Here is a 22689-nt window from a genome sequence, read left to right on the forward strand (position 1 = left end):
GAGTGGCCAAGGCACACAAAAGATCAAAACCATATTCAGTGTTAGTTCTCCATCCCCCAAGATTGCTGAGGCAAAGTCGGGGCACTTCTTTGATATGCATTCGACTCTGTAGCCTGCCTAGGTCAGCTTGCCTTGTCTTCCCCCCCTGAAGACTATATAAAGAACAGTTCTTTGAATAAACGCTCTCTTTCGCCTGATCAGAGAACCGTGAGTTCTGTCTTTACTCTTTGCGTCTCCCTCTCCTGCCTCCTTTTTCTCTCCCTCCCTCAGGAGAAGGACCCGCGACGATTCTCTGCCCTGCCGGTCGGGGCGGACGAAACAGGTACTGCCGATCTCCGGGGACGAGCGGCCCTGAGCATCGGGTTACGACAATTGGCGCCTCAACGCGGGGCTCAGTAAAGTAACTCGACCCTGAGCGCGGGTTACGACATTACAGCCCTCAAGTCCCCCACCACTCTGGTTTGGGCGCCTCTAAAGTTTTCTACCCTTTACACTACTGCCCCTTTCTAGGGCTGTGACCTGAACCCTTTGGTGAGAGAAACTGACTGACTCTTCACCACAAATTCATGTCGTCTTCCTCCTGGGCACATGGTTAAACTTTACATTCCCAGGCACATTTGCAGTCAGGTGTGGCCATGTGACTAGTCCCACCAGTTAAATGTGAGTGAAATGATGTGTGCCATTTCTGGGCCAAGACTTTTAAGTAGTATGTGTCCTCCATATTTTTTCTTTCTCCTGTAGCTTAGCTGGATGCAGAAGATGATGGGGCTTTAAGGGATTGTGGAGCCACAGAAGAAAGAAGACAGGGTCTTTGTATGCGGGCACAAAAGCAAGCCACCCATTAACCAGAAACACTTGCTTTGTACTGTTATGTGAGTGAGGAATAAACTTTGAGCCATTATACATGTTACAGTCTATTTTTGATAACAGCTAGTGTTGTCTTAATATACCTCTTCACCCAGCCCCGACTCACCTCTTTCCAGACACCTTGCTCCAGGTCATCCAGATACAGTGATTAAGTCAGACTTGGTATTATATTGGGGATTGATTATATAGGAGGCTGGAGCACTGCCAGTTGTGGTCTTAATAAGGTGCATGACAATGTCAATGTGCCTTTGAGGGTTTTATAGGGTGTATGATGTCAGTGGAGACTGCTTGTCTGTCTGCTGGGCCATGGATCTGGGCCTAGGTTTCATAGAAGCTGTTACCATTTACAGGGTCTTCTCCCAACTTCATTTGATCCTCACAACTTCTTTGTCAGTGGTATTCATTATTTCCATTTTACAAATCAGAAAACTGAGACTCGGAGACAAGTGAGTTCCACAAGGTTACACATCATGTCAGAGACTGTTAAGTTGTGAATATGTGTGCTTTGCCAGGAGCTGGGGCTGGGCCATCATGAGCACAGGTGCCAAGACCTCATCTTCCTCCCTGAAAAGGCCCATTTACAGCCTCTGACCCCTGCTAAGATCATCCTCTCCTCTCCCCACCTCTGCATTATGGATGCCAGTTTTCCCTCTGACCACATCTTTACCCCAGGGACCCCAGCCAACCCATAACTTCCCATCTCTTAGTCCTTATCTAATTTTCTCCACTCACGAGAGCTGTGGGGTGCCTCCAGCCCGCAGAACATTGTTCTCAGCTTCTTTCTCCTTGGCTTCCCACAGTGACTCAATTACTGATAGCTGATCCCCCTTCCCTCTGGAGATTTCCTGAGCCCTGGCCTTGTTGTCTCTCATTTGATCATAATGACCTTATATTCAGTCTCCTTACCTGCTATGCCCCTCCAATCTTTTCTCCTCAACATAGCCGGAGAAAACCACATTGACCATTCCCATGCTGGAAACCATCCCAGTGCTTTCTGGAAAAAGGCCATGTTCCTTAGCGGGGAAATTGAAGGCCCTTCAAGTTCCGGCCTTAGCTATACCCTCCTCCACCTCTCCTCAGCCATTCTGAACTGCTTCTATCCCAGATGCTTCCGGGCATTTGCATCTCCTGTTCCGTCTGCTGAGAATGACTTTCCCCTTGCTGGTAAACTCCTACTCATTCTTCACGACCCAGTTCCAGACTTTTAAAACAAATATTGTTTGTTTTAAACAGTGCCAAGCACTGTTGTAGATGCTCAGGATGCAGAAGTGACCATAGTCAATAAGAGTCCCACCCTCCCTAGAGGTCTAATGGAACATACATATTCTTGTTTGTATAGATATAGATAACCTCTGGAAGGCAATACCCCTAGGGAGGGGAGTGGCAAGGGACTTTTGTTGTATTATATGTCTGTACTCCTTTTACCAGTGTGTTGTTTTAATAATAAGCTTATTAAAAATATGTGATCCAGAAAAGATGTTTCAGCACGTAACCCTAATAAATTCGTTCATTCCCAAGGGTAGCTTCTCTATTAACCAGGAGTCAGCTGCTTAACCGATTAAGCCATCCAGGTGCCACGAGAGGCAGCTTCTTTAAATAAAGGTGCAACCAACAAGCGATCACCACCTCCCCTCTGATCTGAAACAGTGGTCATTAATTCAAAAGTCTAGAGGGGCCAGAGGTGCTATAAATTAGTGGCCAGTGGGGAGACTAGGTTAGCAGAGGAAAGCCTTTGTGGGAGCTTCATGGGCTTAGTGTAGTGGACTCTTCAGATTTTCCTGAAAAACCAGAATTTTGAATTTCTAATGTGGATCTAAGTCTCTCAACTTAAAAATATTGAGGGACACCTGGGTGGCTCAGTTGGTTGGGTGTCAGACTCTTTATTTTAGCTTAGATCATGATCCCAGGGTCATAGAGTGGGAACTTGGGTTCCATCTTGGGTGTGGAGCCTGCTTAAGATTCTCTCTTGCTCTCTGCCCCTCTCCCACTCACATTCTCTCCTTCTCTTCCCCATCCCCCCAAACCAAAACCAAGAACCAAGACAAAAATATTGATATTTAAATCGTGTCTTGAAATTGCATGAGCAGGTAAAACAAAGCTCTATCCGGCTGTAAGCCAGCAGTTTTTGACCTCTGGTCCACAGCCAGCTTTCCTCAACCTTTCAGGACTGCTTCCAGCTGCAAAAGATAGGCACTAAGATGGTTTGGATCCAGATGAGTCCCAACCGTCACTGGGGTCCCGGGACAGGATTCCGGTCTGCTCCTACTGCTTGAACTCGGCTGGACATGAGGAGCTGGGACAGTGTACACCCTCCTCTTCTCCAAAGGCGTGATGCCCAGAGGTGGGTCAGAGACGGCTAAAGATAAGCTAGCCAATGCCACCCAGTGAGTCTGACGGAGCACAGGAGTTGGAGTTCAGGCCTCCGCCTTCAATTCTGAGCTCTTTCGCTCGGGATTGAGAAACGTTACTCTAGAGACGCGATCACCTGCCAGTGGACAGGATAGTTGTAGTCTTCGTCTGTCCAGCCTGCACGAAAGGCTCCCAAAACTACAATTCCCAGCATGCCTCGCTTCGCAGAGGACCCTCGCACTGCCCCCGACTCAAACCATTCCTCTGTTCCTCATTGGCTCACAACTTAACGTGCTGTTCCATGATTGGTTGCAGCTCTTGTCACTCATAAGAACCCATTGCTGAGGCTGGCCGACTCGTTCCTTGGAGCCGCTAAGGAGATGAAACACTACTTGACTAGGCTGGCGGGCTGGTCGGTAAATAAAGCCGCCTTCCCTCTGGCTGCGAGGCTTTGCTTTTTTAACCTCTCGGTGACAGTAGGTTTGAAGGGTTTCCGGCCGGAGGCCATTAGATAGGACACCCGGAAGGCGGAAGTCCTAGGGCGGAAGTGGCCGAGAGGAACGGAGAATGGCGGCGGAAGGCTGGATTTGGGGCTGGGGCCGGCGGTGCCTGGGGAGGCCTGGGCTTCCCGGCCCCGGCCCTGGCCCCACGACACCTCTGCTTTTTCTTCTGTTGCTGGGACCGGTTGTTGCGGATATAACTGACGGCAACAGTGAACACCTCAAGCGGGAGCATTCGCTTATCAAGCCCTACCAAGGTGAGGCCTGGGGCGAGAATGAATGCAAGGTGAGGGCGAGGCTGGACTGGGTTGGACAAAGGAGTTTCCTTTCTCCTGAGTAAAACAACCCTGTGGGTTTCCTGCCGTTGGCAAGGCCAGTCCTGGAATGGCCTCTTACGCACCTGTCTCTTCCCGTCTCTGCCCACAGGGGTCGGTTCCAGCTCCATGCCCCTCTGGGACTTCCAAGGCAGCACTATCCTCACGAGCCAGTACGTGCGTTTGACTCCTGATGAGCGCAGCAAAGAGGGCTCTATCTGGAACCACCAGGTGAGTGGCACCTAGCAGGTTAGGTATATCCTTAAGTAAGCCACTACTCCCAATCTCCGCAGCACCCAGACTTGAGCTTAGTTTGATGGTTTGCTTGGCACCTTTCTCCCCATCCCCGGTCTTCCTTATCTTGGTAACTCTCGTCAGTAGTGACATTAACAGATAATGACAATTGAAGTTACCACGTGTCAGGAACTGTGCCTGACACTTCCCACCTTTCTCATTTAGTTTCTTCAAATCCTTGTGAAGTAAGTGATGTTATTTCCATTTTGCTGACAAAGCTGAAGCTTACATTTGAAAGTGCCTTTCTCAAAGTCACATAGCTAGTAAGCAGTGAAGTTCTCAGGCTGTCTGAATTGAACTCTCAACAGTGGGATAAATGGAATGATCAGAATCTTTATTGGGTAGTTTGAGTGTGTTAGGCCCTGGCCTCATGATGCCTTATTACATTTAATTCTCAAAACAGGCTGTTTGAAATAGATATAACTATTTAAATTCTGATCTGTCTGATATCCAAGCCCAGCAATTCACTTGCTACACTTGACCTCCTCCCAGTGGAGGAATCCCTGAGAAGTACTTGAAGACTCCATCCATTTCCCAGTGGTTCATTGACGGTCTTGTCATCAGTGGTGCAGAGGAGCTGGGCCTGTGGGCAGTTTTAATTTCTGTGACTTTTGCTCCAAAGGTTAGGGAACCTCAGGTGTCACTGGCATGTCCTGTATAACCAGTGGCCAAGATAGCTTGCTACACAGACTCTACACTGAGGAGGTTGAGGTCAGGAAAGGGATGAGAGGGGAATAATCTTGGGCTGGGTCACAGCTTGGGGCAGATGCTGCCCCTGCCCCAGCCTGCCTGATTCCAACTCTTCCCATGGCTTAAGCTGTTGGCAGTTGTCCTAGTTTTCTCCACCCTGTTCTTTGGTCCGTTCTGGGTGGCTTCCCCATTTAGTTCTGGGAGACTATGCCATCCTTGTGTTGCCTCATCTGCCGGTCTCTTCCGCTCCTCCTCTCCTTTGCTCGGGGCATCTGGGTTACTTTGTTCAGCTTTCACTCTGATCCTCAGATCCTGGGGTCTCCCTGTCAAGGGATAAACAAGCATATGTCTACACAGTCTGGCCCCTGGTGCCTGGCATCTCCATTCATTCCAGTAAGTTTGTTCCAGCCTCTCTGGCTGCCTTCTTGCCTCAGGATCTTTGCACTTGTTGTTCCGTCTGGGACAGTGCCTCCTGGCTCTTCATGCCTCCCTGGTTCTTTCTCATCTGGTATGTCTCAGCTTGAGTGCCACCCACTCAATATTTCATTAACTGCCTTATCTCCCCCGAGTCACATTCTGTCACATTATTCTGTCTTAGGGCTTACAGATAATTTAAAAAAATTTTAATGTAGTGTTATATTTTTTATGGAGGTGAGTTTAATATAGCATTTTTTATTTTTCAAGGAAGATACATATAGGGCCAGAACTGTTAGAAATTGGTTCAGCTACAAGTAACTTAAATATGGTTGTATATAACTATTGGCTGGCATTGTCGGTGGTGTGGCGATGTCACAGAATTGAGAAGATTCTGCACTTCATCAAATTTTCAGTCTGGAATATAATTCTTATCCTTCCTCCACTTCCCCATTCAGTTCTAGGACCTTTCCTATTTGGCCCTGCGGATATTCTTAAAAGATTGGAGAGTTCCCTTTAAATCTTGAAAGAAATTGCTTGAAACTATTAAAATTTTCTGCCTAGTGTTTCCCAAGAACCACCTCTTCTTTTGCTAGGCTGGAGGGGTGCTTTCTGGACTTTTCTTTGTTGTGTGCCCCCAAGAGGGACTGAGTTAGCCAACTCAGTTAGCAAGTGGGCACTTGCTATTGTCTGAGCAGAGAGAGGAACACAGCTTCTGCTGTGGAGAGGCCCAGGCCATGGAGTGGCCCCAAGGGAAAGTCTCAAGAGTCTGGTGGCAGGAGCACAGGACATAGGGGGAAGCCTAAGGGGCTGATGGGGCCCATCTTGAGGAGCTTTGTACGGAGGCTGCAGACATGGTGCTTAACCGTTTTTGGTTGATGTACTATCTGAAAGTATCCTCTTGTGCTTTTTAAAAGTTCATATCCGAAATTACTTATCGTAAGTTTAAATATTTGGAAAGGATGTAGTTTCTAGCATATTTAAAACATTGCCATTTTAAAATAAAGCTGTACAGGGGTGCCTGGGTGGCTCAGTCAGTTAAGCGTCGGACTTCGACTCAGGTCATGATCTCACGGTCTTCGGAGTCTGTGTCTCCCTCTCTCTCTCTCTCTGGCCCTCCCTCCCCTGCTCATGCTGCCCCTCTCTCTCTCAAAAATAATAAAACATTAAAAAAAGGTAACTTAATTGTCTAATAACTAGAAAGGCACTTATGTTTTTGAAAACAGTTTTTTTATATCTCACCTCTACAAAAGTCAGCCCAGAAACCAGATTTCAAATGGCCTCTTTGGTGCCCAGGAGTTTTCTGCACCGGGGAACAATGCACTGAGCTAAGACCCCGAGCTGGTGCAAGGTGTGCCTCCAGGCAGGAGGGCAACTGTGAACAGGGAGATGAGAAAGGAGCATCTACTCTCCCGTCCCCGGTATGTTCACAGGGACAGGAGTTTCAGGAGAAAGTACACAGAGAAGGTCAAACCTGGAAACTGATTCCTACAGGACTGTCTGGGCCTTAGAAAGTCTGTGCATGGCAGACTGAAGGCTGCAGACCAGTGGACACAAATACCAAAATAGAGACAACATAAAGCCTCTGAAGGATTTTAAGCACGTGCAGGTGAGGTACCAGCTGGAACCGATTTAGAAGCTGCTTTTGGAAACAGGGCGTGACACCGCCATGCTGCCCCCTCCCTGCCAGCTGGGGAGCTCAGAAATCTTAATGCCCGGACCCTCCCCCAGGCCAATTAAATCAGAATCACTTGGCAATCATAGAGCATTTTACCCTTAGTGGCTGCCATGTCCTTACTTGCAACAAGTGGAAGACAGAGCTGATACATCATCAAACATTTTAATGAATGATCACTACATGATTTTGAGCCTATAAACCAACAGAAGTTTAAAATCTTGAGTGTCCCTGCTGTAACAAAACCTCTGCATCACCGTCTACTATATAAGTGAACACAGACGCTGAGCATTCACATCTATAAAAACAAAAAGTAGAAGTGCTGCTGAGGCCTGTCTCACCCTGGCAGTAATATCCATCCAGACGGGTGGAGGGACAACAGTTTATTGAGATGCATTTCAATAAATTTTTACTTTTACAATAATTATCTCAAAATTGCGTAATGAATTTATTTTGACCAATTGTGTATCAATACTAATTGTAGCATCCCACCCAAATATTAAAACTTAGTTTCAAGCTCCCAACAAAGCTAAAAGGTTAATTTTTTTCTAGTTTATTTTTATTTTAGAGAGAGAGAATGAGGGAGAGGGGTTGAGGAAAAGAGAGACAATCTTAAGCAGGCTTCATGCTCCCTCCGCACAGAGTCTGACTCAGGGCTCGATCCCACAACCCTGGGATCATGGCCTGAGCTGAAACAAAGAGTCAAATGCTCAGCAAAATGAGCCACCCAGGTGCCCCCCAAAGTTAAAAGGTTTAAATTATTACACTTATTTTAGTTACAGAAGATAGAATAAGCTAATCAAGAAGAGATTTTCGAGCATTAAATATATGGCATAGAATAAAATTCTGTGTGGGAAGAAACGAAAATACAAATTGAATTTAAAAAACTGATGTATTATTTTGGGCTGATTCACAGTGTTTAACAGACACAATGGGTACCAAATTGAAATATTTAGATTCAACTGAATACACTTAAGAGTAATGAGCAGCTTTATTTTTTTTTAATTTTTTATAGTTTATTTTTGAGACAGACAGAGACAGAGCACGAGTGGGAGAGGAGCAGAGAGAGAGGGAGACACAAAATCTGAAACAGGCTCCAGGCTCTGAACTAGCTGTCAGCACAGAGCCAGACGTGGGGCTCAAACCCACGAACTGTGAGATCATGACCTGAGCTGAAGCCGGACGCTCAACCCACTGAGCCACCCAGGCTCCCCCTAAGTTACTGTTAATACCGGTTTGATTTCAACATGGTCAAGGACCACAATCTGTTATTTCAGTCCTTGGAGGTCTGTTGAGTCTTGCAAATGGTCCGATTTTGGAAAATTTTCTGTGTGTGTCTGCGAAGAACGTGGATTCTCAGGTAGTTGAGTACAGTGTGCCATTTGGTCCTTAGTCAGATTTGCTGATAGGGTTCAAATATCTGTATTCTTCCTGATGTTTTTGCTTGTTTTTATCAATTATTAGGAGAGGTATGTTAAAATTTCTCCCTGGATTTGTTTTTATTTTTGTAATTCCATTAGTTTCTGCTTTACAGGTTTTGAGGCCAAAGTTTTCCTGGTAAAATGGAATCTTTTATCAAGAAAGAAATGTTTTGTTATTAAAATGTTTTTTTTGTTATTGATATGGCTACCAATAGCTTTTGATTAGTGTTTGCATGCTGTATCTTTTCCTATCATTTTCCTTTATTTTTTATTTGAAAATGTCTTAATTTCATCTTCATTTTTTTTTAATTTTTAAAAATGATTTTATTTATTTTTGAGAGACAGAAAGAGAGACAGCATGAGCAGGGGAGGGTCAGAGAGAGAAGGAAATCTGAATACAGGCTCTAGGCTCTGAGCTAGCAGCCAGCACAGAGCCTGACCAGCACAGAGCCTGATGCGGGGCTCGAACCCACAAACCGTTAGATCATGACCGAAGTCAGACGCTTAACCAGCTGAGCCACCCAGGCGCCCCTCATCTTCATTCTTGAAGGACGCATTTGCTAAGCACAGAATCCTGCTTTGGTGTCCTATCCAAGAAATCTTGCTAAATCCAGTGTCGTGAAGATTTTCCCTGTGTTTTCTTCTAAGAGGTTTATGGTTTTAGCTCTTGAATTTAAGTCTTATTCTTTATTTACCTTTTATTTTTTAATTAATTAATAATAAAATATTTTAGTGTTTATTTTTGAGAGACAGACAGAGCACCAGTGGCGGAGAGGCAGAGAGAGAGGGAGACACAGAATCCGAAGCAGGCTCTGAGCTGTCAGCACAGAGCCCGACGTGGGGCTCGAACTCACAAACTGTGAGATCATGACCTGAGCCAATGTTGGATGCTTAACCAACTGAGCCACCGAGGTGCACCCTTTATTTACTTTTTAAATTAAACTTTTTGAAATAATTGTAAATTCTTGTGCAGGTATAAGAAATAATACAGAGAGATCTTATGTACCCTTATCAGCATGTAGTAGTAGCATCTGACTACAGCTCAGGTCATGATCTTATGGTTCATGGGTTCGAGCCCTGCATTGGGCTCTGTGCAGACTGCTAGTTCAGAGCCTGGAGCCTGCTTCAGATTTTGTATCTCTTTCTCTCTCTGTTCCTCCCCTATTCATGCTGTCTCTCTCTGTCTCTAAAAATTAAATAAATGTAGGAAAAAAACTTAAAAAAATAAGTTATTTTTTTATTATTTATTTTCTATTTGTACTGCTTATTCTCTGTTCATTTTTCTCTCTGGTCCTCTTTTGAGTTAGTTAATTTTTATTCCATCTTTACTCTTCTGCTAGCTTGGAAGTTCTTTGCTTGTTTCCCAATTTTTCAGTGATTACTCGAGTTTAAAACATGCAACCATATTTTACCAAAGTCTAATGATAATGTTGTCTTCTTCCTGGATAATGCAAGGATCTTAGAATACTTTAACTTTATTTACCCCATTGTTGTCATTTATTTTACTTGTCTGTCATTTATTTAATCCTCTCATAAAACATTATTGTTTTATGCATTCAAATAATTACTTAGATTTTTTTACCCTCACATTTACTGTTGTTGCTCTTTACTCCTTCCTGAATTCTGACTTTACATCTGGATAATATTCCTTATCTCTGATGAACGAAAGATAATTTTAATTTCTTTTAATCTAAAAATGGGTCTTTTTTGGGGTGTCTGGGTGCCTCAGTCGGTTAAGCATCCAACCTTGGCTTAGTTCATGGTCTTGTGGTTTGTGAGTTTGAGCCCTGCCAGCAAGGCATATTTTCTCTTCACTCTATCAGATAAAGAAACTAAAATAAATAAGTAAAAATGTCTTTTTTAAATGTCTTTTTTATCTGAAACTGTCTTAATTTCATCCTCATTCTTTTTTTTTTTTTTAATGATTTTTATTTATTTTTGAGAGAGAGAGACAGTGCGAGCAGGGGAGGGTCAGAGAGAGAGGGAGATACAGAATCTGAAGCAGGCTCCATGCTCTGAGCTAGCTGTCAGCACAGAGCCTGACGTGGGACTCGAACCCACGAACTGTGAGATCATGACCTGAGCCGAAGCAGGATGCTTAACCGACGGAGCCAGCCAGGCGCCCCTCATCTTCATTCTTGAAGGATGCATTTGCTAAGCATAGAATCCTGTGTTCATTATTTTATTTACTTATTAAAAATTTTTTAAATTTATTCATTTTTGAGAGAGAGTGCATGTGAGCGGGGCAGGGGCAGAGAGAGAGAGAGGGAGACACAGAATTGGAAGCAGGCTCCAGGCTCCTAGCTGTCAGCACAGAGCCCGACGCGGGGCTCGAACTCACAAACTGCGAGATCATGACCTGAGCCAAAGTCAGATGATTAACCAACTGAGCTGCCCAGGTGCCCCTTATTCACTTATTTTTTAAAATGTTTATTAGAGAGGGGGAGAGAGAATCCCGAGCTCGCTCTGTGTTGCCAGCTCAGAGCCCCATGTGGAGCTCAATCCAATGAACCATAAGATCATAACCTGAGCCAAAATGAAGAGTCCGATGCTTAACTGACTAAGCCACCCAGGCACCTCTTGTTATTTTCTTTTAACTCCAGATACTCAGTCTGTTGTCTTCTTGCTCCCAGTGTTTCTGTGCAGACGTCCCATATCAGGTTCATTGTTTCTTTGAAGATAATCTTGTGGTTTTTACCCGCTCTTGTTGCTTCTGAGAGTGTTTGATTTCCTTCCCCTCCACTTCTTCCCTCCCTCCCTTATTAAATGTTCTAGGTGTGGTTTTCTTTTTTTAAAGTTTATTTATTTTTGAGAGGAGAGAGAATGTGCAAGTGGGAGAAGGATACAGAGAGAGAATCCTAAGTAGTCTCCACACTGTCAGCGCAGAGCCCGATGGCGGGGCTCAAACCCACAAACCATGAGATCATGAAGTGGAAGTCAGTTGCTTAACTGACTAAGCCACCCAGGTGCCCCTGGTTTTCTTTTTGTCTCCTTTGGTTTGTAAGATTTAAGATTTGTGGCATAAGGTCTGCGAATCAGTTTTAGTAAGTACTTGGACATTGGACATCTCTTTAAATATTCTTTTGCCCTGTTCTTTCACCTCTCATTCTGAAACTCCAGTTTACCTACCTTAGAGTTTTTTATTCTCTGTCTCTGACAATTTTATATCTACCATTCATTCTCTCTGCTTAATCCTGGATATTTTTACCTCTCTGGCCTTGAGATCACAGATTCTCTCTTCATCTGTTTTTAATCTACCTGTCCATTACATTGTTAATTTGTTATTGTATTTTTTTAGTTCTAAGATTTTTTTTGTAGTGTGATTTTTTTTTTGTTTGTTTGTTTTCCTTTTTTTCCCCCCAGTAATTTTTAGGACACCTGGGTGGCTTAGTTGGTTAACGTGTCTCATTCTTGGTTTTAGCTCAGGTCATGATTCATTAGATCAGGCCCTTCATTGGGCACTGGTGGCGTGGAGCCTGCTTGGGATTCTGTCTCCCTCTCTCTCAGCCCCTTACCTGCTCGGGTGTGCTCGCGCACTCTCACTCTGTGTGTGTGTGTGTGTCAAAATAAATAATCGTTAAAAATATATATAAAATTTCAGTTATTTTTCAAAATTCTCATTCTTATGTTTTATCCCCTTGATTGTAGTAAACTAGTTATTTGAAAGTCCAGTATCTAGAGTTCTGCCTGTTCTCACTCCCTTTTTCTGGCCTTGTTGCAACTTGTCTTTTTATGTGCCTGGTTATTTATTATATGCCAGATACTGTATTTGTAAGATTGCTTGTCCAAAACCTTGAGGCCTGGGTGAGTCACTTTAGTCTACTTTCAGGGATTGAGAGGTGAAAGGGCTCAAGCTGAGCTACAGCCGTTGGGAAGGCCTTTCCTCATTCACTCTTGTTTTTGGGTTGCTCTCATTGCAGTTCCAGCCCAAGGCAAGTTTGGTTCACCAGGCCTTCCACTCCCTCAGTAGGCCTGGAGTCAGGGTCTTTGTCCATCTATCTTTTGTCCATCTGTCTGGTCTTCTCACTTCTCAGTTGTCCCCTCTAGAATCTGTAGATTCCCCAGAGCCAGAATTGGCCAAGAGCAGGGAAGGCTAAGACTTCACACTACTTGCAAGCTGTTGGTAGGTGTCCGCCAGCTCTGCGCACTTGGGCTGGGGCTGGGTCTCATCACCTTGGTTTTTGGTGCCCAGAGCTGAAACAGTACCTCTGATGGATCAGTGAATGTACAAGCCACATCACCCATCATGGGCTGTAAAGTTTTTCAGTTTGTTATTTTTATTTTTTTAAACATTTTTTAAAATTAAGTGAGCGTTATGCCCAGCGATCCTGAGGCTGAGTCCCATGCTCTACTGATTAAGCCAGCCATGTGCCCTCAAAGTTTTTTATTTTTGATTTTTTAATTATGTTCACTATACAAAATTCAAATGTAGAAAATAAACATTTCTTGTAGTTCTACCAACATCACCCATCATTAATGTTGATTCATTTAAAAAAAATTTTTTTTCTCTATATATACTAATTCTTTTTTTTTTTTTTACTTTTTTAATGTTTATTTATTTTGAGAGAGAGAGAGACAGTATGAGCAGGGGAGGGACAGAGAGAGAGGGAGACACAGAATCCGAAGCAGGCTCCAGGCTCTGACCTATCAGCACAGAGCCTGACATGGGGCTTGAACCCATGAGCGAGATCGTGACCCTAGCCAAAGTCAGACGCTCAATCAACTGAGCCACCCGGGTGCCCCACTAATTCTTTATTTCAAAAAAGAACTTTTGCAACTTATTTTCCTTCTCAGTATCTTTGATATCTTCAAATGTAAAGGCTATGGATCTGTCTTGGTCTGTTAAAAACCTGCAACAACCAGGTTGACCCCCAGAAGATGGAAGTATCAGTAATCCTATTGATTGAGAACATGTGTTTCTTTCCATCCTCGTCTACCCTGATATTAATCATCTCTTTAATAGTTGCCAATCAGATAAGTCAACAACATATTGTTTTATTTTGCTTTTCTGATGGGCCTTTATTTAAAATTTTTTAAATGTTTATTTTTGAGAGAGAGAGAGAAGAGCGAGAGTGTACACGCACAAGAGCTGGGGAGGGGCAGAGAGAGAGAGAGAGAAACGGAGACACAGACAGCTGTCAGCACAAAGCCTGATGTGGGACTCGAACTCAAGAACTGTGAGGTCATGACCTTAGCTGAAGTCAGACGCTTAACTGACTGAGCCACCCAGGTGCCTCTGGGCCTTTGTTTAAACACTTGGTGACCTACCCAGCTGCAGACTTCCTCCAAGTGGATGCCTGTTAAGTATTTGTCAACAGCTTAGTTTTCACAAGCAGTTTCCTGGTGGATGAGGCCAGGCTGTTTCCCTTACTGTGGGCAGTGCCCAGCTCTGCACCTGATGTTCCTGAATGCCTGGGTGTGTCTGCCTTCTTTCATATCACAATAATCCCGAGACCCCAGAGCATGACCCTTCCAGCCCCGCAGCCCTGGCACGGTCCTCACACTGAAGCTGGGCCGGGCCTGCAAGAGGCCAGCGGTGTGCTGGCCAAGAACTTGTTGCTTTGGAGTCATCCAGAAGATTGATTAAACGGGAAAGACAGTGGGGATGAGAGACCAGAAAAGAGTTGCTGTACTTTATGTTAAAGGCCTGAAGGCCATGGGAGGTATGGAAGACACAGCACAAGTTTCTAAGTCAGAAAATCTGAGTGTGAGTCAAGACCATCCACTTACCTGCTATGGACATGTTATTTTGTCTCTGAATGGAATGGGTTTTCTTTTTTGTAACATATGTGGCTCCAATAGGTTTAGTTCCACAGGATTTTGGGGCAGGAGCAGTAGAGAGGGAGAGGAAACAGGGCTGATGGGTTTCGCTGGTGTTGAGGAAGGTGAATCCGTGTGAGAACCTGTGGCCAGGCCCAAGAGAAGACTGGGCCAGCGTAGGCAGAGTCTGGACCTCAGACAGCCTTGGGACACCGTGTAGTTTCCCTCCTTCCCACCTGCGAAGCCCAGCACCCCCCTCCCTTTCTGCCGAGGATGCTGAGGTGGTCTGTTGGTCAGTGGCACTTGTGACCCTGCAGCCTTGCCCTTTTCCAAGGAGTGCCTGGTCTCAGTGAAGAAGATGGGCCTGTACGGGTCACTTCTATTTGGTAAGAAGGCCCGGGGAGCTCTGAATGGCTCTCTCTGCTTTCTCTCCAGCCTTGCTTCCTCAAGGACTGGGAGATGCATGTCCACTTCAAAGTCCACGGTGCAGGGAAGAAGAATCTGCATGGAGATGGCATTGCCTTGTGGTATACCCGGGACCGCCTTGTGCCAGGTAGGGAGGTGGGGGTGTTCTGCCCAGGTTAGAGCGCTGCTCTCCTCTTTGAAGAACCCCGGGACCTTGAGTCTGCTCAGGGGAATGTCCCTTTGCGAAGAGGGACAGCTGGATCCTGCAGCTCAACTCTGTAGCCCCTTGTGGCCTGGTGTTGTACACCAGCTAAGAATGGATTTTCCCATTCTACTGTTTTTAAAAAAGCAAAAACAAGGAAGACTGTGTGGCTGAGGCCATATGTGGCTGCAAAACCTGATGTTTCCTCTCTGGCCCTTGACAGAAAGTTGCTGACCCTTGGGCCAGAGGACAGGACCTGGGGCTTCCTTTCCTCTGTAGGAGTCTTTTCTGCCCTCTTGTCACCTGACATGTCAGAGCACATGGCCAGTGCTGTCCCCTAAACAGTTATGGTTTCAAACTATGAGTCCTTTTTCTGCTGTACCCCTGACACCTTCCCCTCCCTTAGAGATCCCTTCTCTTTCCTGGGGGAATGACCACAAATTAGCCTCTCTTTCCCCCACCCACACTGACAATACTTTGTCCTTCAAGTACCCAGGGGACCACTCCAATATTTCCCATGACGAGAGCATCTTCTTCTAATTCCAGGGCCTGTGTTTGGAAGCAAAGACAACTTCCATGGCCTAGCCATTTTCTTGGACACATATCCTAATGATGAGACCACAGAGGTATGCTTCTGCTTCTGCTCTCTCCCTCAGACAGGACAGGAAGGACTGGGCAGTTGGCTGGGGAGTGGGGCTAGGATTTCTCTCTGTTCTCAGCACAGAAAGGGCCTCCAGGGATCAGGGTGGCGGGCAACCCCAGTGCCTCCCACAGGATGGGCTGGCCATAGAGTAACTGGTGTCTCGGTCTCAGCGTGTGTTCCCGTACATCTCGGTGATGGTGAACAATGGCTCCCTGTCCTACGACCATAGCAAGGATGGCCGCTGGACCGAGCTGGCAGGCTGCACGGCTGACTTCCGCAACCGTGATCACGATACCTTCCTGGCTGTGCGCTACTCCCGGGGCCGTCTGACGGTGAGCAGGCAGGATGGGGGCTGGTTATGCCTGTGCTAGTTCTGTGTAGGCTTAAGTTGATGGGCGGGCTTGGACCTGGCATGTACTTGACTTGCTGGCTGGCTGCAGGTGATGACCGACCTAGAGGACAAGAACGAGTGGAAGAATTGCATCGACATCACAGGAGTGCGCCTGCCCACTGGCTACTACTTTGGAGCCTCGGCTGGCACCGGAGACCTGTCTGGTGAGCATCTGGGCCGAGGGAGGCATTAAGTCTCAGTCTTGACCTTCTCTGGTCTTTTGGGAGTTTGTGACACAGTTGATCGCTTTCCTTCTTGAACTTCCTTCATTTGGTTCCAGACACACCTGGGTTTCTTCCTCTGCTTTCCAGCATCTGGGAATGTTGGCACACCTGGGGTTTTATTCCATGAGCACTCCCTCAGCAGCCTTCCCCTCTGCGGCTAGGGGGCTTTGAATACGTATCCTACAGGGTCCTACCTTTCCATCACAAGCCCAGACCTTTCCAGACCTCTGTCACCAACAGCCTGCTCAGCATCTCTGCCTGGATACCCAACAGGCATTTCAGCTGTCACATGTCCATAGCTGAAGCCCACATCTTGCCAAGGCATAAATGACATCTCTGTTACTCTACTTGCTCAGTCCAGGAAGCCTTGGTTCCACCATGGTCTCTATTTTTTTCTCTCACACTACACCTCTCATCCTTTGGCGAGTCCTGCTGGCTTTGTCTTCTCGCTGCAGCAGACCACTTCTTTTCCTCTGGTAGTACTTGACACGTCCAGGCCATCATCTTCACTAGCTTGGACAACTGCAGGAACCTCCCATGTGGTCCCTTCCTTCCATACCAGCCCCTGACAGTTTCTTCCAGTTCAGCAGTCAGAACGGTTCTATTAAAGCTCAAGTGAGGTCTTGCCACTCCTCTCATCTCCTGCAGAGTCAAGGCCCCCGTCTGCCCCACGGTGGTTGCTGGGCCCTGTGTACCATGCCTCCCCTACCTCATCAAGCTGTGAGTCATGGCTTCCTGCTCTCTCGCCTCCCCCCTCAGCTGTTCTTCAGGTACACCGGTGCCCTCCTTCCTCGGCCTTTGTACCTGTGCCTATTCTTGTCTACTTCAGGTCTTGCTCAGATGTCACTTCCTCCGTGGGGCCTTCCCTGATTCCATATTTTAAAATTACACATACCCCAGTCTCCTGTGCACTCCTTATCTCCCGTCCTGGCTTTATTTTTCTTCATAGCATTTAACCATCTCGGAATCTCCCATGTAACTTATTTCATTTTCTGGGTCTGCTTAACTGAATTGTAAGCTTCATAAAGTCAGGGCTCTTGTTTTGTTTGGCCCACAGTGTGTCTGTATGCATTGGGGTGCTGCTAGCCTGTGCAAGGCTCGCTGGGCCACCAGGCCTGGGTGACACTTTATAGTGACCCTTGGCCATGGTCCTCAGAAGGCATCAGGGTCCCCAGAGGGCAGGCTCCAAGCCCAGGGCCAGCTCTTGCTAACCAGAAGTGGGAAGCAACATACAGGACCAAGGGGCTTATTTATCCTCAGGATAGACATTTCCAGCAGTCTCTCCTTCACCATTGAAATGTCTAGGTCCACTTGGTCCCCAGAGAGTCCATTGCTTTGGGCCTTGTGTACCAAAGATTTTAAAGATTTTAATGTGGATATTTTAATTATATACCCAAAAGTGGGGAGGATAGTCCAATAAGTCCCTATGCCCGTTACCCAGCTTCAGGCAATCATTACTTGCTTGTTGATTACTTGCTAATCAGTTACCAGCTGGATGTCAGTCTTGTGTCACCCAGGGTTCCAGCACAGTCCTTCCTCTCAGGTTATCTGGAATTTCATTGGGTGGTACTTCAGCATATGTCAGGAGAAGCTTCTGGAAACAAAGCCAGATCTGTGGCAGGTGGATGCTCTCTAAGCATTGGAGAGGCCCAATGAACAGTGTTTGAAATGGCTGTGTACGCAGTAGTGCCTGACCATTAATCAGAGAGCTGGGAATGCCAGCCTCTGCGGCAGGCAGCTCATGGGCAGTCACATGATGTAGTGGTCTCTTTTCCCTTTTAAGTCTTTTTTTTTTTTTTAATGTTTATTCTGGGAGGGAGGGAGGGGGAGAGAGAGAGAGAGAAGAGGAGAGAAGAGAGACGAGAGAGAGAGAGAGAGAGAGAGAGAGGAAGGGAGGAGAGAGAGGAGAGAGAACGAACAGCACAGGGGAGGGGCAGAGAGAGAGAGGGAGACAGCACAGAGCCCAGCACAGGGCTTGAACTCCGGGACCGCAAGATCATGACCTGAGCCAAAGTCAGACGCTCAACCTATTGAGCTACCCAGGCACCCCTCTCAAACGTTTTCTGGGACAATCACTGTCCAGGTATTAGAGCCTAGACCTCAGCTCGTTGCTGATTCATTCATCTGCATCCTGAACTTGAGTCTCTGACAGGAGCACCTGGCAGCTGCCTGCCTGCCCCTCCGGGGGCTCAGACTTCTCAGCCGCTTGTAGAATAATATGCAGGTCCTTTACTGGTACATACTGTCTGTTGGGCAAGCTGTCTTCTGCTTGTTTGTACTTTCTCATTTTCTTGCCATGATAACCAGGCAGGATGGAGATTATCACCTGGATTTGCAAACAAAGAAACTGACTTAGGATTTAGACCCATGTGATTTGACTAAAACTCATGGTTTTTTTCTGTCCTGCCGCCTCCCAGGTTTCTTATTGTTGAGTTCTAGAGACATTCTAGGTCCTGGAATACCTGCTGGGGGTGGCTGGGGGTCGCTGGGAAGAAAGGAGGCCCCTCACTAGGCAAGAGCAGAGTTCTCCCCGGGGAACCTTGCCTCTCTCGGGGCTGGAGCAGCAGCTTCTCTCTGGGGAAGGGCATGGGCCCTAAGCAGTCTCTGTGCTCCTTCTAAGCTAACTCTTGGTCCTACAGATAATCATGACATCATCTCCATGAAACTGTTCCAGCTGATGGTAGAACATACGCCTGATGAAGAGAACATTGACTGGACCAAGATTGAGCCCAGTGTCAATTTCCTCAAGTCGCCCAAAGGTAATGCATGCAAAGCTCATCTTGGCTTGGGCCTGGCTAGCCTGGTATGGGGTTGTGGTGTGGCTGGCTTGGCTGAGTGCATACTGTCCATTTGCTTTTGCTTGGTACAGTTGTGATTGTGGCCTGAGGTCTTGGATCAGCAGTCAGTGCTAATGAGTAGATTTGTAAGCAGCTGGTGCCTATTTCTGGTAGTGCTTCGTGCTGGGTTAATGGCCAGTAAAGCCAAAGGGGCCAGTTTGTTGGTATAGGTGGCTTGTAGCGCATTCTGATACAACAGGTGTGTGGTCTCAGTGAGTGGCCTGGGAAGTAGGTGCTGCCACTAGCCAGGGGGAACTGGGCCTCTAGGTTTCCTCAGCTAGACAGAAGTAAAGCCAAGATTTGACCTTCAGTTTTTACAAAGCCCCAAAGCCTGGACTCTTCTCGTGGTGCTAATTAGCCACCAGTCTCTTCTCACAGAGCAAGGGTTCTGGTTGAAGTGAAACTCCTGCGTGTGTAGACCTCCACCCCAAGAACCCTGAAGTTGTGCCTGTGGGATGGGGTGGGGGCATAGGAGCCTCTCAGCCTAGCCCAAAGCCACCATGTGGAGTGTGAGCCAGAGTGGAATCCAGGATTTAATATGACTTCTCACTTTTTTAGGATTCAAATTGCTTATAAACATCTTGGCTAAACAAATCCTGCTGTGTACTACTGTTTTTGCAGCCTTTAATTGAAGGGTTTCTGGCTGAGGGATTTCAGAGAACTCATCTGCTCTGACCTACCCAGCAACCCCATAAGGTTGGCCAGGCAGAGATTAACTCGTTTGCAGACATGTTGATCCATTTGTTCCTTTAGCAGATTGTTCCAGAGCTTCCACTCACTGCCTAGCCACGGGCTAGGTGCTGTCCTAGGGCTTAGTCTAGTGACTTAAGCAAAAAAGGGGGCAGAGGAAGAGAGAGGCTGGTGGTGAGACCATGTCACAGGCCTGCCCTGGCCAGGTTGTGTGGGAAAGGAGGACATAGCTTGGCTCCTGCCTGGCATTCAGGCCTCCTCCACAGTGAGGAGTGGAGGGCTGTGGCTCTGAGTAGCCAGAACAGGGCCTTGGCTGCACAGGGCAGGAGGACTTGAGTCCAGATAGCTCCGTCCCTTTACCCACAGACTAGTGAACTTGACAAAGTCCATTCCTGCTGTCAGCCTCCTCTAAAAGTGAGATCATGAGTTCCCTATCCCAGGGTAGTTGAGATTCCAGGAGAATACCTCGTGTCAGGGCCTCATTTCTGGCAGAGTCCTTGATGTTAGCAGGCAGAGAAGAGGTGTGGCTGGAGCAAAAGGACAGAGGATGGAGGGGAGACTCCCCTAGGGACCATGGAATGCATCCAGGTGTGAGTCAGGGCAGTTTTTGGCCACGGCTGTGTTTCTCCAGATCAGAATCTTGGACCACTGCATGGGGCCAGGGTGGAGCTTGTGAACGCAGATCTTGGGGGCCTGCCTTGTGCTGACTCAGGCTTTCCTGGGGAGGCTAGGAATCCAGTTTTCACCAGCTCCTTGCAGAGAAGACACCTGGGAACCTCGGTCCCAGTGGGATTATTCCCCTGCCCCTCCCTGATACAGCTGTGGGTCGGACACAGGGCTGTTTGCTGCCTATTGCTCTGCTCTGTCCTGTCAGACTCTCTCCGGGAGCCCGCCTGACCTCTCCACTTTGCCACTTCAGCTCCCCTTCTCTTCTCCTCCAGACAATGTGGATGACCCGACGGGAAACTTCCGCAGCGGGCCACTGACGGGGTGGCGGGTGTTCCTGCTGCTGCTGTGCGCGCTCCTGGGCATCATCGTGTGTGCCGTGGTGGGGGCCGTAGTGTTTCAGAAGCGGCAGGAGCGGAACAAGCGATTCTACTGAGTGGCCGGTGCTCTGCTCCGGGGAAGGCCTAGTTTTGGGCCCCGGCACTAATGTGAACTTTTTTTTTTTTTTTTTTTACTGGGATTGTAAAAGAAAAACAGGACAACCTTATTTCTTAACTGTTTTAAAGAAATAATTAAAGTATTTTCGTACATTTTGCTTCTTGCCCAGCAGGGACAAGCAGCAGGGCTGGGAAATAGGGTTTGGCGTCCCCACACCTGGGGCAGAGGTCCTTGCCCGGTGCCAGCATCTCAGGAGCAAGGAGGAGTCTGTGCCTGGAGCTGGGTCCTGGCAGGTGGCTCTTGAACACTGGAGGGCCCCCCAGCCATGTTGGTTGGGTGCCTGAGGATGCAAGCAGTGATTTTGTTCTGTGCGATGTGGTGGAAAAGGAGGCTGACTGGGGAACCTGGGCCTTCCTGGTCACCTTCTGACCTTCTTCCCAAGGCAGACCCTCGAGTAAAGCTTGGAGGAGCAATTTGGTGGGGCTCAGAGTGTGGCCGTTTGCTAAATAAAGTGAAATAACAACCTCAGCTGTGTGACTGTCCTAAGGGGCTTGCTTTTCTTTTCCTTCAAGTAATTTCCATGTAGTCAGTGCTTTACAGCTCTCAGCCTTGTCCCCTCGGCCCTGCCACATAGCCCCAGGAGGCAAGTGTCGTGCTCCCTCTTCCCAGATGGGGAAGCACAGCTCTGGGAGGTCAAGGGAAACTTGTCCGGTGTCACATAGCAAATGGGGCCATGGGGATGGCGCCTTCTACCATCTTCCACGTACTCTGAGCCTCTCACTGGAAAGGCTCTGGCAGAATAAGATCTAGGGTACCACATAGAGGGTGGGACCTGAGTGCAAGCTAACTCTAGGGAACTTTGGCTAAGGGGGCTTCAGGAAGAGCTGGAAGGGGTTTGTGGGTACAGGAGGACAGGTCAGGGTTGGCAGTGGTATTCCCTTTGGGGTGCATCGAGAGGAGAAAGATGGCACAGGGAGTGGAAGAAAACCAGCAGCTAATGGGAAAGTACCATCATCTGTCAGCTTTCTTGGGTCTGTGTCCTGGCCATGGCCTGCTTCTGCTCTCTAGACCATTCTTGGGTGCTCCTGATCCTGCTAAGGAACAGGGTGTCCCGATCCATTCCGGAGCCGTCTGCAGCATCTTCCACTTAAATAACATTTAAGTCTCCGTCTTAAAAAAAATTTTTTTTAATGTTTAGTTTTGAGAGGGGGCGAAGAAGGATAGAGAGAGGGAGACACAGAATCCGAAGCAGGCTTCAGGCTCTGAGCTGTCAGCATACGGCCTGACACGAGGCTTGAACCCACAGACTGTGAGACCGTGACCTGAGCCAAAGTCTGATGGCTCAACCATCCAAGCCACCCAGGTGCCCTGAGTCTCCATCTTAAAAGCAAGAGCAACCCTGTGTCCCTGTTGTAACCAGACTTCTTGTAATTAACATTCTTGATTGGATTCTTATAAAAAGTGGATAGAAGTGGATGAGGTGAAGAGTAAGAACATATTTTCTTGTCAGTCTTTCACTCTCACTCCTGTGAGCTCTTCTGTCCCGCTCAATGTGTCCTGTGTACACCTGAGACTTGTCTTTCAACAGCTTAGATATTGAGAGATTGTTTATAAGATCACAGTGACTGAGAAGTCTCAGCTGTGTTTTCTCTCATGGGGCTGGGAGCCTGTTCATGAAGCTGTAAGAGAAAACATAGTCTTCCTTATTGAAATATTTTATTGACCACTTTCCCCAGAACCGTTTCTTTACTTGAAAAGTAGCTAACTTGGAGTGCTTACTATATGCCGGGCATGGTTCCGAGCAGTTGGCATGTATTAACTCATTTATCTCCCCAATACTCTCCAATACTTGGACATCAGAAATCTGCTAGTTTGGGTGGCTCAGACCTCACTGAGCATCTCCCTCCTT

General features: G+C 47.1%; 1 protein-coding gene across 2 annotated transcripts; it reads left to right on the forward strand.

Moving 5' to 3' along the window:
* The first annotated feature begins 3613 nt into the window (after positions 1 to 3613).
* Positions 3614 to 21308, forward strand: LMAN2 (lectin, mannose binding 2). 2 transcript variants are annotated; one of them, XM_029942766.1, is made up of 8 exons: positions 3614 to 3973; positions 4143 to 4261; positions 14720 to 14837; positions 15438 to 15517; positions 15705 to 15866; positions 15975 to 16089; positions 18789 to 18908; positions 20596 to 20731. In XM_029942766.1, the coding sequence occupies exons 1-8, from the start codon at positions 3784 to 3786 to the stop codon at positions 20628 to 20630; spliced, it is 939 nt and encodes a 312-aa protein (XP_029798626.1). In that variant the 5' UTR covers positions 3614 to 3783; the 3' UTR covers positions 20631 to 20731. The 2 variants fall into 2 exon arrangements, with proteins under 2 accessions (XP_029798626.1, XP_029798625.1); XM_029942765.1 differs by having other exon boundaries at positions 3623 to 3973; positions 20618 to 21308.
* Positions 21309 to 22689: the final 1381 nt, after the last annotated feature.

The sequence above is a fragment of the Suricata suricatta genome, chromosome 6 (assembly GCF_006229205.1).
Source record: "Suricata suricatta isolate VVHF042 chromosome 6, meerkat_22Aug2017_6uvM2_HiC, whole genome shotgun sequence".
Taxonomy (NCBI): Eukaryota; Metazoa; Chordata; class Mammalia; order Carnivora; family Herpestidae; genus Suricata; species Suricata suricatta.